The sequence below is a fragment of the Babylonia areolata genome, chromosome 9, assembly GCF_041734735.1.
Source record: "Babylonia areolata isolate BAREFJ2019XMU chromosome 9, ASM4173473v1, whole genome shotgun sequence".
Taxonomy (NCBI): domain Eukaryota; kingdom Metazoa; phylum Mollusca; class Gastropoda; order Neogastropoda; family Buccinidae; genus Babylonia; species Babylonia areolata.
The window spans coordinates 41,866,061-41,879,497 of NC_134884.1; the positions used below are offsets into that span (position 1 = coordinate 41,866,061).

At 40.8% G+C, this 13,437-nt stretch overlaps 1 protein-coding gene across 1 annotated transcript in view; it reads right to left on the minus strand.

Moving 5' to 3' along the window:
- Nucleotides 1-13,437, minus strand: part of LOC143285458 (hydrocephalus-inducing protein homolog) — a 134,115-nt gene that overhangs the window by 40,393 nt on the left and 80,285 nt on the right. Inside the window, 10 exon segments of the mRNA XM_076592760.1 lie at nucleotides 1,919-2,086; nucleotides 2,498-2,646; nucleotides 3,892-3,994; nucleotides 6,016-6,115; nucleotides 6,908-7,007; nucleotides 7,542-7,743; nucleotides 8,400-8,545; nucleotides 10,479-10,665; nucleotides 11,434-11,553; nucleotides 12,244-12,426. Of these exon segments, the coding sequence (XP_076448875.1) occupies nucleotides 1,919-2,086; nucleotides 2,498-2,646; nucleotides 3,892-3,994; nucleotides 6,016-6,115; nucleotides 6,908-7,007; nucleotides 7,542-7,743; nucleotides 8,400-8,545; nucleotides 10,479-10,665; nucleotides 11,434-11,553; nucleotides 12,244-12,426 (1,458 nt within the window).

Consider the following 13,437-nt stretch of genomic DNA (forward strand, 5'->3'; position numbering starts at 1 on the left):
GCAACAAAAACAAACACACAATCTGGGGCAACAAAAACAAACACAAACAATCTGGGGCAACAAAAACAAACACAAACAATCTGGGGCAACAAAAACAAACACACAATCTGGGGCAACAAAAACAAACACAAACAATCTGGGGCAACAAAAACAAACACAAACAATCTGGTGGGGCAACAAAAACAAACACAAACAATCTGGGCAACAAAAACAAACACACAATCTGGGGCAACAAAAACAAACACAAACAATCTGGTGGGGCAACAAAAACAAACACAAACAATCTGGGCAACAAAAACAAACACACAATCTGGGGCAACAAAAACAAACACAAACAATCTGGGGCAACAAAAACAAACACAAACAATCTGGTGGGGCAACAAAAACAAACACAAACAATCTGGGCAACAAAAACAAACACAAACAATCTGGGCAACAAAAACAAACACAAACAATCTGGGGCAACAAAAACAAACACAAACAATCTGGTGGGGCAACAAAAACAAACACAAACAATCTGGGCAACAAAAACAAACACAAACAATCTGGTGGGGCAACAAAAACAAACACACAATCTGGGGCAACAAAAACAAACACAAACAATCTGGGGCAACAAAACAAACACACAATCTGGGGCAACAAAAACAAACACAAACAATCTGGTGGGGCAACAAAAACAAACACAAACAATCTGGGGCAACAAAAACAAACACAAACAATCTGGGCAACAAAAACAAACACAAACAATCTGGGGCAACAAAAACAAACACAAACAATCTGGGGCAACAAAAACAAACACAAACAATCTGGTGGGGCAACAAAAACAAACACAAACAATCTGGGGCAACAAAAACAAACACAAACAATCTGGGGCAACAAAAACAAACACAAACAATCTGGTGGGGCAACAAAAACAAACACAAACAATGTGGGGCAACAAAAACAAACACAAACAATCTGGGGCAACAAAAACAAACACAAACAATCTGGTGGGGCAACAAAAACAAACACAAACAATCTGGGGCAACAAAAACAAACACAAACAATCTGGGGCAACAAAAACAAACACAAACAATCTGGGGCAACAAAAACAAACAAACAATCTGGGCAACAAAAACAAACAAACAATCTGGGGCAACAAAAACAAACACAAACAATCTGGGGCAACAAAAACAAACACAAACAATCTGGGGCAACAAAAACAAACACAAACAATCTGGGGCAACAAAAACAAACACAAACAATCTGGGCAACAAAAACAAACACAAACAATCTGGTGGGGCAACAAAAACAAACACAAACAATCTGGGGCAACAAAAACAAACACAAACAATCTGGGGCAACAAAAACAAACACAAACAATCTGGTGGGGCAACAAAAACAAACACAAACAATCTGGGGCAACAAAAACAAACACAAACAATCTGGGCAACAAAAACAAACACAAACAATCTGGGGCAACAAAAACAAACACAAACAATCTGGGCAACAAAACAAACACAAACAATCTGGGGCAACAAAGAACAAAAAAAACAATCTGGGGCAACAAAACACAAACAATCTGGGGCAACAAAAACAAACACAAACAATCTGGGGCAACAAAAACAAACACAAACAATCTGGGCAACAAAACAAACACAAACAATCTGGGGCAACAAAGAACAAAAAAAACAATCTGGGGCAACAAAACACAAACAATCTGGGGCAACAAAGAACAAAAAAAACAATCTGGGCAACAAAAACAAACACAAACAATCTGGGGCAACAAAACACAAACAATCTGGGGCAACAAAAACAAACACAAACAATCTGGGCAACAAAACAAAAAAAACAATCTGGGGCAACAAAAACAAACAAACAAACAGTGTGTACATTAAACGTCACAACAGAGTCACAGTGTGTGTGTGCCAGAACTCACGGGCGTTGCTGCCGGATGTTGGGCTGAGAGGTGGTCTCCTTGACCATCTTGGTGATGGTGTACTTGAAGTCATACTCCCCTTTGTTCTCGATGGTGAAGGTGCGCGTCTTCTTGCTGTTCACCAACAGCGACCCAAAGTTGATGTCCGACGCTGGCAGGATGTTGAACCTGGCGCACAAAGTTTTTTTTGTCAGTGTCACTTTCAGTTTGAAGAAGGCGTCAAAGCATGAGGACTGAGCCTTATTGTCTGCACCATATTTGCTTTATTTTATTTATCAAAAAAATAAAAGAAGAAAAAAAGGAAGGTTCCTGACCTATGTTTAGACCCAATACACTTGTCAGGCCTTGATAGCCTACCAAATAAAAAAAAATGTTTGTATATAATTATGGAAACAATGAACATAATGGAAATAAGACAAATAGAAGCAAATAAACAAATAGATAGTCTGACCCCCGCACCCGCCACCACCCCCCCTCCCCTGCCCCACACCTACCCTCCCCTGCCTTCCCCAAAATAAGTGATACACTACACACTGAAACTCTAACTGTTGGTTTCTGAAGAAGCATTGATGGACTCACTTGCTGAAGACAGATTTGACGGACACCTTGACAGGGATGTTGGCGATGACCTCCCCGCCTTCCCCCAGACTGGGCTCGATGACATGGCACTTGAAGATGGGCTGGTCCCTCACAGACACCTCCCGGGGAGACCGGAAGATCACCTGGACCTGCAGCCACATACACACACACATCAGTTTTGGTTCAGGTTAAAAGGTTAAAGGTCCCATAGCCTTTCATGGCCATCACAGCAGTTAATTTATATCCACTGTGTCTAGGGCTAGGCACAGGAAGGCAGGGCCTGATCCTCTCCTTTCTTGACCAAAGTCAGGTTCCCATTCACAATGGATGGAGAGAGGAAAATGGGAGTAAAGCACCTTTCCTAAGGACACATCACCATGCTGAAATGGGGATCAAACCCTGATCACTGCTGAACACTGGATCAACAGTCCAGTGCCTTTCCAATTCTGCCACAGTGCCTGTGATACATACAAACATCTTTGGTAGGTTTTTTTTTTTAAAGACTTTAGACCCAAGTGCTGCACGAAGCTCAGCAAAACTGTTGGAACTAAGAGCTGACTCTTTCTCTCTAATGTACAAGCATTTAGTACAGAATGCAATGGAGAAAAACAGCTTGTAAAAAAAAAAACAATCAAGAACTATCACCCACACCCACTCACACACAAGCACGCTTGCAATGATCCAGTTTTGTTTCATCGCTAACTGTGGAGTACAGCCAGCACAAGCAACTGCAGCAACTCAAATTAAAAATAACTCTAACACCATGGTCACGGAATGTAAACCACCCCTTCCCAGACTGACAAGCACCACCCTCTCTCTGTCCGTGCTTCCCTCACCCCTCACATGCAGTGACTTCCATCCTGACTGTCTTTTGGTGAATACCTCTCTGTACTGAATAAAATAGAATGTTCCAAAGCCCAAGCCCAAACAGTATTTTCTCTGGTTGCACTGAATGGAACTCGGGCCCAGTGCTCAGCTTATATCACAGACTGACATAAGCTAACAGTAGGGCCAACAGCAGAATGAGAAGTGTATGATCAATGGTTTCTCCACTGCAATGGGAAGTCATTTACAGCTTAGTCTTTTGGGAAAGACTATGACTCTCCAACTAGGAGGCAAGATTGCACCAGCTCTTAGTGCTGCAGCCTGAGGGGCTTGTTGGCCTTTGGGAGCCACCCCAACACTGACTGTCCTAAAACCCTCTGGGCCGAGAGAGTGTGGATGTAACCTGGGCAAGACACTCTCCACTATAATCAAATTCTAGCCCAGATAGTTGGGACAGCAGTTGCCTCCTCTGCTGTTCAAATGTTCACACGACTGACTATCATACACACAAAGAATGAAAGTGGAAAGAACTTCACAAAAAACAAGAACCACTGTATGAGGACACACACCTGTGTGGGCCTGTCCAGGGGGCTGAGGGTGGCCTTGTTGGGGATGACGGAGAAGAGAGAGGCCACGTCAGGGTTGGCTGGGTCGCAGTTCTCCACCACAAAGCTGGAGGCACACCATGCAGAAACACAGGGGTGTCAGTATAACAAGCAGGATCCTACTTCACTACGTAAAAACAAGGAAAAAACATGTATATTGACAGAAGCACACACACACACACACACACACACACACACACCAGGAAAATGTTAAACATTAAGTACATAAAGAAAAAAAGGTAAGCCTGGTGAACAATCATTTTACAGAAGAAGAAACATGAGTAAAGACCAGTATGAAACCAAGGTGTGCTCTAAATCATTTCAGAAAACTATCCATCATGAAAAGGGTGTCTGAGTGTTGTAAGACATTACCATCTTTCACAGTTAGAAAATCTCTCAAAGTCATAAAACTGCACTGCCTCCATCGTGGTATCACAAAGTTTTCTTCAGCTCTTTTCTGTGTTGGTCACTCTGTGATAAAACAAAGGCTTGATTTCCATTTGTCACATCATGTCACCGTCACGTCACCGATCCCTCAGATTCCGAATCCTTTGGGGCGCCTTTGAAGCTTTGTCAACCACCTTTCTCCAGTCCTCGCGTCTCTCGGCCGCTCTCAGGGTGTCTCTCAGCTCCATGCCTGTCCTCGAATGTTGTCCTCCCATCTCTTCCTTTGTCTGCCTCTTCTTCTTCCTCCCCTCACTGTGCCTTGTAAGATTGTTTTAGCAAGACCAGAGGAGCGTGTGACATGACCAAACCACTTCAGTTTTCGTTGTCTGGCGAGTGTTTGAAGGTCAGTATAGGGCCCGATTTCACTGCGCATGAAGAATAAGAGCTGTAGAAATGAGGTGCTTCCGAAGACTCTTAGGCATCTCATACAAAGACCACATCACTTGTCACATGACACCGGTAAATGGTAGACTCAGAATGACAAGTATGAATCTAAAAGGCAGACTCAGAATGACAGGTATGAATCTAATAGGCAGACTCAGAATGACAGGTATGAATCTAACAGGTAGACTCAGAATGGCAGGTATGAATCTAAAAGGCAGACTCAGAATGACAGGTATGAATCTAATAGGCAGACTCAGAATGACAGGTATGAATCTAAAAGGCAGACTCAGAATGACAGGTATGAATCTAATAGGCAGACTCAGAATGGCAGGTATGAATCTAAAAGGCAGACTCAGAATGACAGGTATGAATCTAATAGGCAGACTCAGAATGGCAGGTATGAATCTAAAAGGCAGACTCAGAATGACAGGTATGAATCTAATAGGCAGACTCAGAATGGCAGGTATGAATCTAAAAGGCAGACTCAGAATGACAGATATGAATCTAATAGGCAGACTCAGAATGGCAGGTATGAATCTAAAAGGCAGACTCAGAATGACAGGTATGAATCTAATAGGCAGACTCAGAATGACAGGTATGAATCAAATAGGCAGACTCAGAATGACAGGTATGAATCTAACAGGCAGACTCAGAATGACAGGTATGAATCAAATAGGCAGACTCAGAATGACAGGTATGAATCTAACAGGTAGACTCAGAATGACAGGTATGGATCTAATAGGCAGACTCAGAATAACAGGTATGGATCTAATAGGCAGACTCAGAATGACAGGTATGGATCTAATAGGCAGACTCAGAATGACAGGTATGGATCTAATAGGCAGACTCAGAATGACAGGTATGAATCTAATAGGCAGACTCAGAATGACAGGTATGAATCTAACAGACTCAGAATGACAGGTATGAATCTAACAGGCAGACTCAGAATGACAGGTATGAATCTAACAGGCAGACTCAGAATGACAGGTATGAATCTAACAGGCAGACTCAGAATGACAGGTATGAATCTAACAGGCAGACTCAGAATGACAGGTATGAATCTAACAGGTAGACTCAGAATGACAGGTATGAATCTAAAAGGCAGACTCAGAATGACAGGTATGAATCTAACAGACTCAGAATGACAGGTATGAATCTAACAGGCAGACTCAGAATGACAGGTATGAATCTAACAGGCAGACTCAGAATGACAGTTACGGATTGAGTCCAGGCGGTGCAGAGAACAAAGCCACTCACTTGAAGGAGATCTCATATTTCCCTTTGTTCTTCAGGGAGCATGTCTCTTTGCGCTCTTCGTTCACACGGATGGTGCCAAAGTCCAGACCTCCATCCGTGCCTGCAAAGGCTTCAACTATTACTTGAATGCATGCATAATTATGTTTGTAAAACTTTAATGCTAACGTTACCAGCTACCTGTCTGGGAAGTGTGAGCAATCAGTGTGTGTGTGTGTGTGTGTGTGTGAGAATGTCATTATTTATATGCTTTCTTAACTTACTCAGCTTCAGTTTATTCTATTTCAATGCACATGTCAAACAGTGAATTCCATTATGAATATATACAATATAATAAACAAGTCTTAAGTCAATCTGCTGTATTGTAACTATTATCATGACCATTTATTTTTTCTTTCCTTCCTTCCTTCATTCTTTATTTTTGTCTCTTTCTCCCCCATTCATTTTCCATGATGGAACTGGTGTCCAATCCTTACATCATTTGGAAGAACCGGCATACCTTTAGGAACAGCTCACTCACGTGAAACGATCACATCAAATATGGAAAAAAATGTGTGAAAAATACTAAAAACTATGCCAAGTGACAATTTATTCATCCATTACATACAGCTTACTGAAATCAAAAACTCATCATAGCGTTCCATTTACAAAACAACTGTTCACAAAAAACAACAACAACAAACAAAAATCAACCAACCAACCAAACAAAAATCCTATCCGAAGAAAGAGTCAACCCTGAAAATGTAGTATGGTTGCATATATGGTGAGATATAATCGATTATGCCAAAGATATAATCGATTATGCCAAAGTCCATAGATATGAGTCAACATGAAAATTGCAGCCTATGAAGGAAAAGAAAAAAGAAGAGAAAGAAAGAAAAAAAGCGCGTGGTACCCTTGGGGAAGCTCATGTCTAGAGCCACGTCGTAGGCCTCTGCGATGACCTGGATGGGCTCCGTGTTGACCACCCCCATGATGTTGTCCACATCAGAGATCTGAGCAACATCAACACAGCCACCAAGTTATCCACCTGTCTCAAGGAGCATGAAATGGAATACACAAACTCACAGCAATATTCACAACTGCATCAGTTTTTTTTGTTTTGTCTTTGCTTTGGTCATACATGCTGAAAAGTTTGCAGCTGAGGTCTAGGGTCCGCGCATCCTAGGTGTATGTCATAATACCAGAACAAAGTAAAATCATGATTTTTTATTTTATTTTATTTTATTTTTAAAAAACTAAACTGCCAACATGAAAATCCATACAACACATAAAAGATGGAATACACACTCACAGCCAACAGCAATATTCAAAACTGCATCAGTTTTTTGTTGTTTTTTTTGTCATACATACTGAAAAGTCTGCAGCCACATCCAAAATATATGTCTTAATACCAGAACAAAGTAAACTAAACAATGTTTTTTTTCAATTCACCAAACTGCCAACATGAAAATCCATATAACACAGAAATACTCCCCACCCCATCCCACCCCACCCCACCCCCACACCCCGTACTCCCAACCACCCACCTCCAGACGGATCATCCTCTTGCTGGTCTGCACTGGCTTCATGGCGCGGAAGTAGGCCTGCAGAGGGAACTCACTGAGGGGCTCCACCACCCCGCTGTCAGCAGCCACCGTGAAGTCGTCGCCCAGGTTCTCCAGACCGCTCAGCCGCCAGGCCACGGGAAGCTGGGTGGAGTTGCGCAGGTACAGGGTCTTCGTGTCCTTCCTGCAGGGCACACAGCCATGCACTGATGCTTTTAAGGCAAGGCAAGGCAAGGAAAGGCAAGGCAAGGCATCACAGCTTTCCATTTTCTGTTTCGCTTTTCAGTTTCAAGAGTTACGGATGGATTTAAGGTGTTGCTGACTGATCTGTGTATGTTAATTTTTGTATCCTTTTTATTATTATTATTTTTTTAACCCTTATTGGTGTTGATTGATAGTGTTCTTAGACCCTTCACTGAGGTGGAGCACATTATGCATACCCATTATCATTTTATTTATTAAAATTGTTATGTACATGCCACATCTGCTTTAAAAAGAAAGGAAGCACATGCTCAACCTTCGCATAGACCCAACCAATGCATGCTCAGGCCTTGACAGTCTACCAATTAAAAGAAAACATTATGTATGTGTGTAGAAATATATACATGAAAACAATGTGTAGATAGAAATGGAATAACAACAAAGAAGAAAGATTACTTACAAAGTATGTAATTAAAATATGGCATCACAATGAATCACAAACACCTCCATCCTGCTAAACTATCTGTGAAATAACCATGGATGTAAAGTTGGTTTTTAAAGACAGAAAAAAATTTGATAATAGCTCCCCCCCCCCCCAAAAAAAAAAAAAACCCAACAAAAAACCCCTTCCTCACTGACCTGTGAATGAGAACCTTGTCAAAGTGCAGCTGTTTCTTGTCCAGTTCCAGTTCAGGGCGGAAGCCGTCACAGGCCACCTTGAAGATGACAGGCTCTGGGTTCTCACGGATGCAGCACACCACAGCATCATCGTACCGCCCCGGTCCCTGCACACAATACACAGTCACAGTGCTGTTCAGGTTCCGTCACTCCACAACTTTTCACCAAGCAAAACATTTTTTTTTTTTATATATATATATACTTTGGTATGGCCTACAATACACAATACACAAACTTTATTGTCTATACTTTGGTACAGAGATTTTCTTTTTGGCAGCAGCACATGTCCAACATAAGAAGAAAACAACAAACAAATAAAATGAATAGAAAATAAAAAGATAAATTAAATGGCACCAAATGGAAATAGCTATATACAAATATACAGATTACTGAAATTTACGTGCCTCTCCATTTCAGTCAGCCAAACCGCATTGCACATCTACACACACACACACACACACACACACACACACACACACACACACAAACACCACGCACATACACACCACGCGCACACACACGCACACATACACTCTCTCTCATCCCCTCTCTCTCTGTCTCTCTCTTCACAAGAAATGCAACTACAAAGATCATCGTTCATAGCTGAAATCTATTCCCCACTCCTCCCCTCACTTCTTAACCCAGTAGGCATCACACTCAGGATTTGAACCCAAGACCTTCAGTTTGAAAATCCAATACTGTGAACAAACTGTCCAAGGTTATTTGAGCAAGAAGCCACACCTTATTCTTTTGTTTGGATACACCCAGAAATTCTACCTAGAAATTCTTTCTTTTCTTTATACACTCAGAGATCAGTTAAGTTTGGATACACCCAGAAATTCTTTCTTTTTTTAATACTAAAATTGTTCAGTCAGGATAAACCCAGACTGTCAACACATTTCCTTTCTCAATCAAGACTTTATCCCTAACTTTGGAGAAAACTTATACACACACACATACACAGAGACACACACACACACAAAAAGCAATAGACATTACTGCTGACCTTTGGATAGGCCCAGACTGTTGACACAATTCATTCACGTGCACACAAACACACACACACACACACACACAGAGCAACAGACATTACTGCTGTCCTCCAAATATATTAACGCAATTCACTCACACAAACACAATAAGCAAGAGGTGTTACTGCCCATCTCTGGACAGACCTGCACTGTTGGCACAATTCACACACACACACACACACACACACACACACACACACGCAAAGAACATGAGACGTCAGTGCTCATTTCAGTTCAGTTCAGTTCGGTTACTCAAGGAGGCATCACTGCGTTTGGACAAATCAATATACGCTACACCACACCTGCTAAGCAGATGCCTGACCAGCAGTGTAGCCCAACATGCTTAAAATCAGGCCTCGAGGGAAAATACAATAAAATCAAATCAAACAAGATGAACAACAAGAGAGGCAAGGCCTTCAAGACTCACTTGTGATACACTTTAAAAAAAATCCAAGCTTTTTATGTATTCAGTATAATTTCAAAATGTAATGTTTAAGATGAGAAAGATCAGTTTAAAGCAAATTAACTCCCCTAGCATTACAGAGTAATTTCCCTTTTTTACTATCTGCACCAAAACGTTTGCAAAATAAATAAAACTTCCATGCTTAGCAAAAGAAGTTCCTGTTTGAACAAAAAATGATAATAATGACTGCTCTAGCTGTTGGGTCAGAATATCAGATCAAAGTGCCAAGTTTAGAGAATACAAAAAATATAAATATAACAGTAAATGCAGTTTGCATATATTTAGGTTTCATTCTTTTTTTCTTTTTTTTGTGCCCATCCCCGAGGCGCAATATTTTTTTTAAACAAGATGACTGGAAAGAACTGGATTTTTCCTATTTTTATGCCAAATTTGGTGTCAGCTGACAAAATAGTTGCAGAGAAAATGTCAATGTTAAAGTTTACCACAGACACACACATACACACACACACACAGACAACCGAACACCGGGTTAAAACATAGACTCACTTTGTTTACACAAGTGAGTCAAAAAACAACCAATGATACCTTGGGGTATGCCCAGATGGTGACCTGTGTGGACTCTCCAGGCTTGAGGCAGGCGGAGGGGGGCTCCAGGAGGAAGGTGTCCCCCTTGCTGTCATGCAGGAAGCAGAAACTGATGTCGGCCTCCAGTGGAGACGTGTTGTGGATCTGGAACGTCTCCATGTTCTCCGGGTACTTGCCTTCCTTGTACCTGAAGACAAGCACCGTCATTGAAAACGTTCACTTTGTGTCACCGCAGGTGAAAAACAGATATATAAAAGATGTTTGTGTACTGGATCGAAGTATACATCTTTGACGTTTGTTTGAAAAAAAAAAAGGGCTTGAGCTATGTATACATTTTATATTTCTGTTAACAGTTCAACGGTACTCTTTGACTTTTGTTTAAAAAAAAAAGTATATCTGCTAAATCTGTTCTTCATCTTTTACTTTTGTCAAATGCTCAGAGATACCTACATTTACACACAGGACAAAATCTTCAAATTTTTTATCCTCAGCTGAGTTGCACATACCTACTCAGATGCAAGTTTACATACAGAGAAGATAATATCTGATTTCACTCACTGCCACAATGTCAACATACACACAAACAGGACCTAACTAAGGTTTAATCCACTTCAATAATGTCCATTCACAAGCACAGGACACAAAAAATAACACGAAGGAAAGAAAGGATAATACAAAAAATACTGGAGAAATAACAATTTTTTTTAAAAAGCCCTAGCTTAACAAAACAATACCCCAAAACATCCAGGGCAATACAAAAAAAAAAAAGAAGAAAAAAAAAGAAAAAGAAAAAAAAAAAGAAAGAATAAAATTTGCCAAGAGATAGCAACAGATATTTTCCATCACTGAAATGTCAAGACCACATGCACACAAACAATGTCAAAATCAGAGTCCTGCTCTCAGCATCAATCAATCAAACACATCATTTCTTTGGCACCAGATTCAGTTTACTCACCGCTCCCTGCTCTTCCCGACCAGAAGAGGACCGAACTCAAACATCTCTGTCATCAGGATGTACTTCTTGTGCACAATCTCGTCCACTTTGCGGTTCTTCTTCCGAGCAGGAAACACGATTCTGCAAGGGAAAAATAAATGTTAGAATTTGATGTTTAAATATCATGTTGTAACCCTAACAACATGATTCTGCAAGTGAAAATATCATAGAATTAGCCCTTTAATCATAAACTGTTACCTAACAACATATACACACAGATGAGAAGTCCATGTTCACATAAATAACCATGAACAAATCCAGACCAATTTCTTATTTTCAAATGCCTGATAAAACTAACACACCTGTCAAATGTAAAACAATTGTAATAATGTCTCCAATCAAAGTGAATGTTAGCATTCTGAGCAATAAATCATTACCTCTTATACATCTTTTTTCCTCAGAAAAATCACAACAAATGCAGTAATAAACATCTGAATAACATGGTATCCAACCATTGAAAACCATTACTTTTAGTCATGAACTCCCATAAATTACATATTCAAACATATCAGTAGAACTTAAACACACACACACACACACACACGCACACACAAATATATATAAATCACATTAAAGTGAACACACACACACACACACACACACACACACACACACATACACATACACACACACACACTGGAAAATAAAAATGAACTGAACAAAAAGACAAGGAGAAAACAAAAAATTCAAATAAAAGACACCAAATACCAGCACCAGCCAACAGACAAAAAAGACCGAAAGACAACAGACAGAAACCAAAAGTGGCCGCACCTGGGCTCCTTGCTGATGGTGGGGAAGGCACAGATGCCCCGGCAGAACAGCTGGTAGCGCCGCCTGGTGCCCACGATCTCAAAGTTGAGCGTCTGGTCAAACTGACCCAGCTCCTCCGACTGGAACCGCAGGCGCAGGGTGACCTCCCCTTGGGCAGGGATGACCCAGCGGAACACTGTCAGCCTGGGCAGAGAAAGGGGGTGGAGATGACCAATCTTTCCCAGCCATGAGGACATACATCCATACCAGTCACAGTCAGACTCAGGGAATAAGGGTACATCCATACTAATCACAGTCAGACTCAGGGAATAAGGGTACATCCATACTAATCACAGTCAGACTCAGGGAATTAGGGTACATCCATACTAATCACAGTCAGACTCAGGGAATAAGGGTACATTCATACTAATCAGTCAGACTCAGGGAACAAGGGTACGCTCACACTGAATAAGGTCAGACACGAGGAATATGAGTATCTCCATACCAAACATGGTCAGACACAGGAACGTCAGTACTAAAACTGGTCACAAGGGTACGTCCATACTAAAATTGGTCACACAGAGAATATGGGTACGTTTATACTGAACATGGTCATAAACAGCCATCTCCCTACTGAAGACATGCACACAGCATATCCTTCTTCCCTGACCTGTGAGATGGTGAGGTGTTCATATAGAGTACATGGTCAGACATCATTACTTCAAGCCACGCTTTTGCTGTGTATTATGTGCGTTTACCTTCTGCCTGGTCCAAGCAGCTGAAGTTGTCTATGGTTATCTGTGTTGTTCATACTTATCTTCTCATGTGGATACAACATAAATTTCACACAACAATATTCATGACTGACAAAAATCAGGCCGCCATGAACAAATACTTTCCCACTGATCTTTGTAAGCAAAGAAACTGCCTCATCACAATAGACAAAAAAAATCACATGAGGAACACATCACAATATATTCATCACACAGTAAATATATGTATTAAAAACACTTTTAACTTTTGTCACAACTGAAATTGTGATAAAAAAAAAAAAAGGAGTAAAGCTATATACCATTGATAAATGATTGCATCACGGCTGATAATTTCTTTTTGTTCCAGAACAGCATCTTACTTGATTTCTCTTTGTTCCAGAAAAACATCTAGCTTACTGGTACTTGAAATATCTAAAACACCTTTATAGAACTGGAATCACAT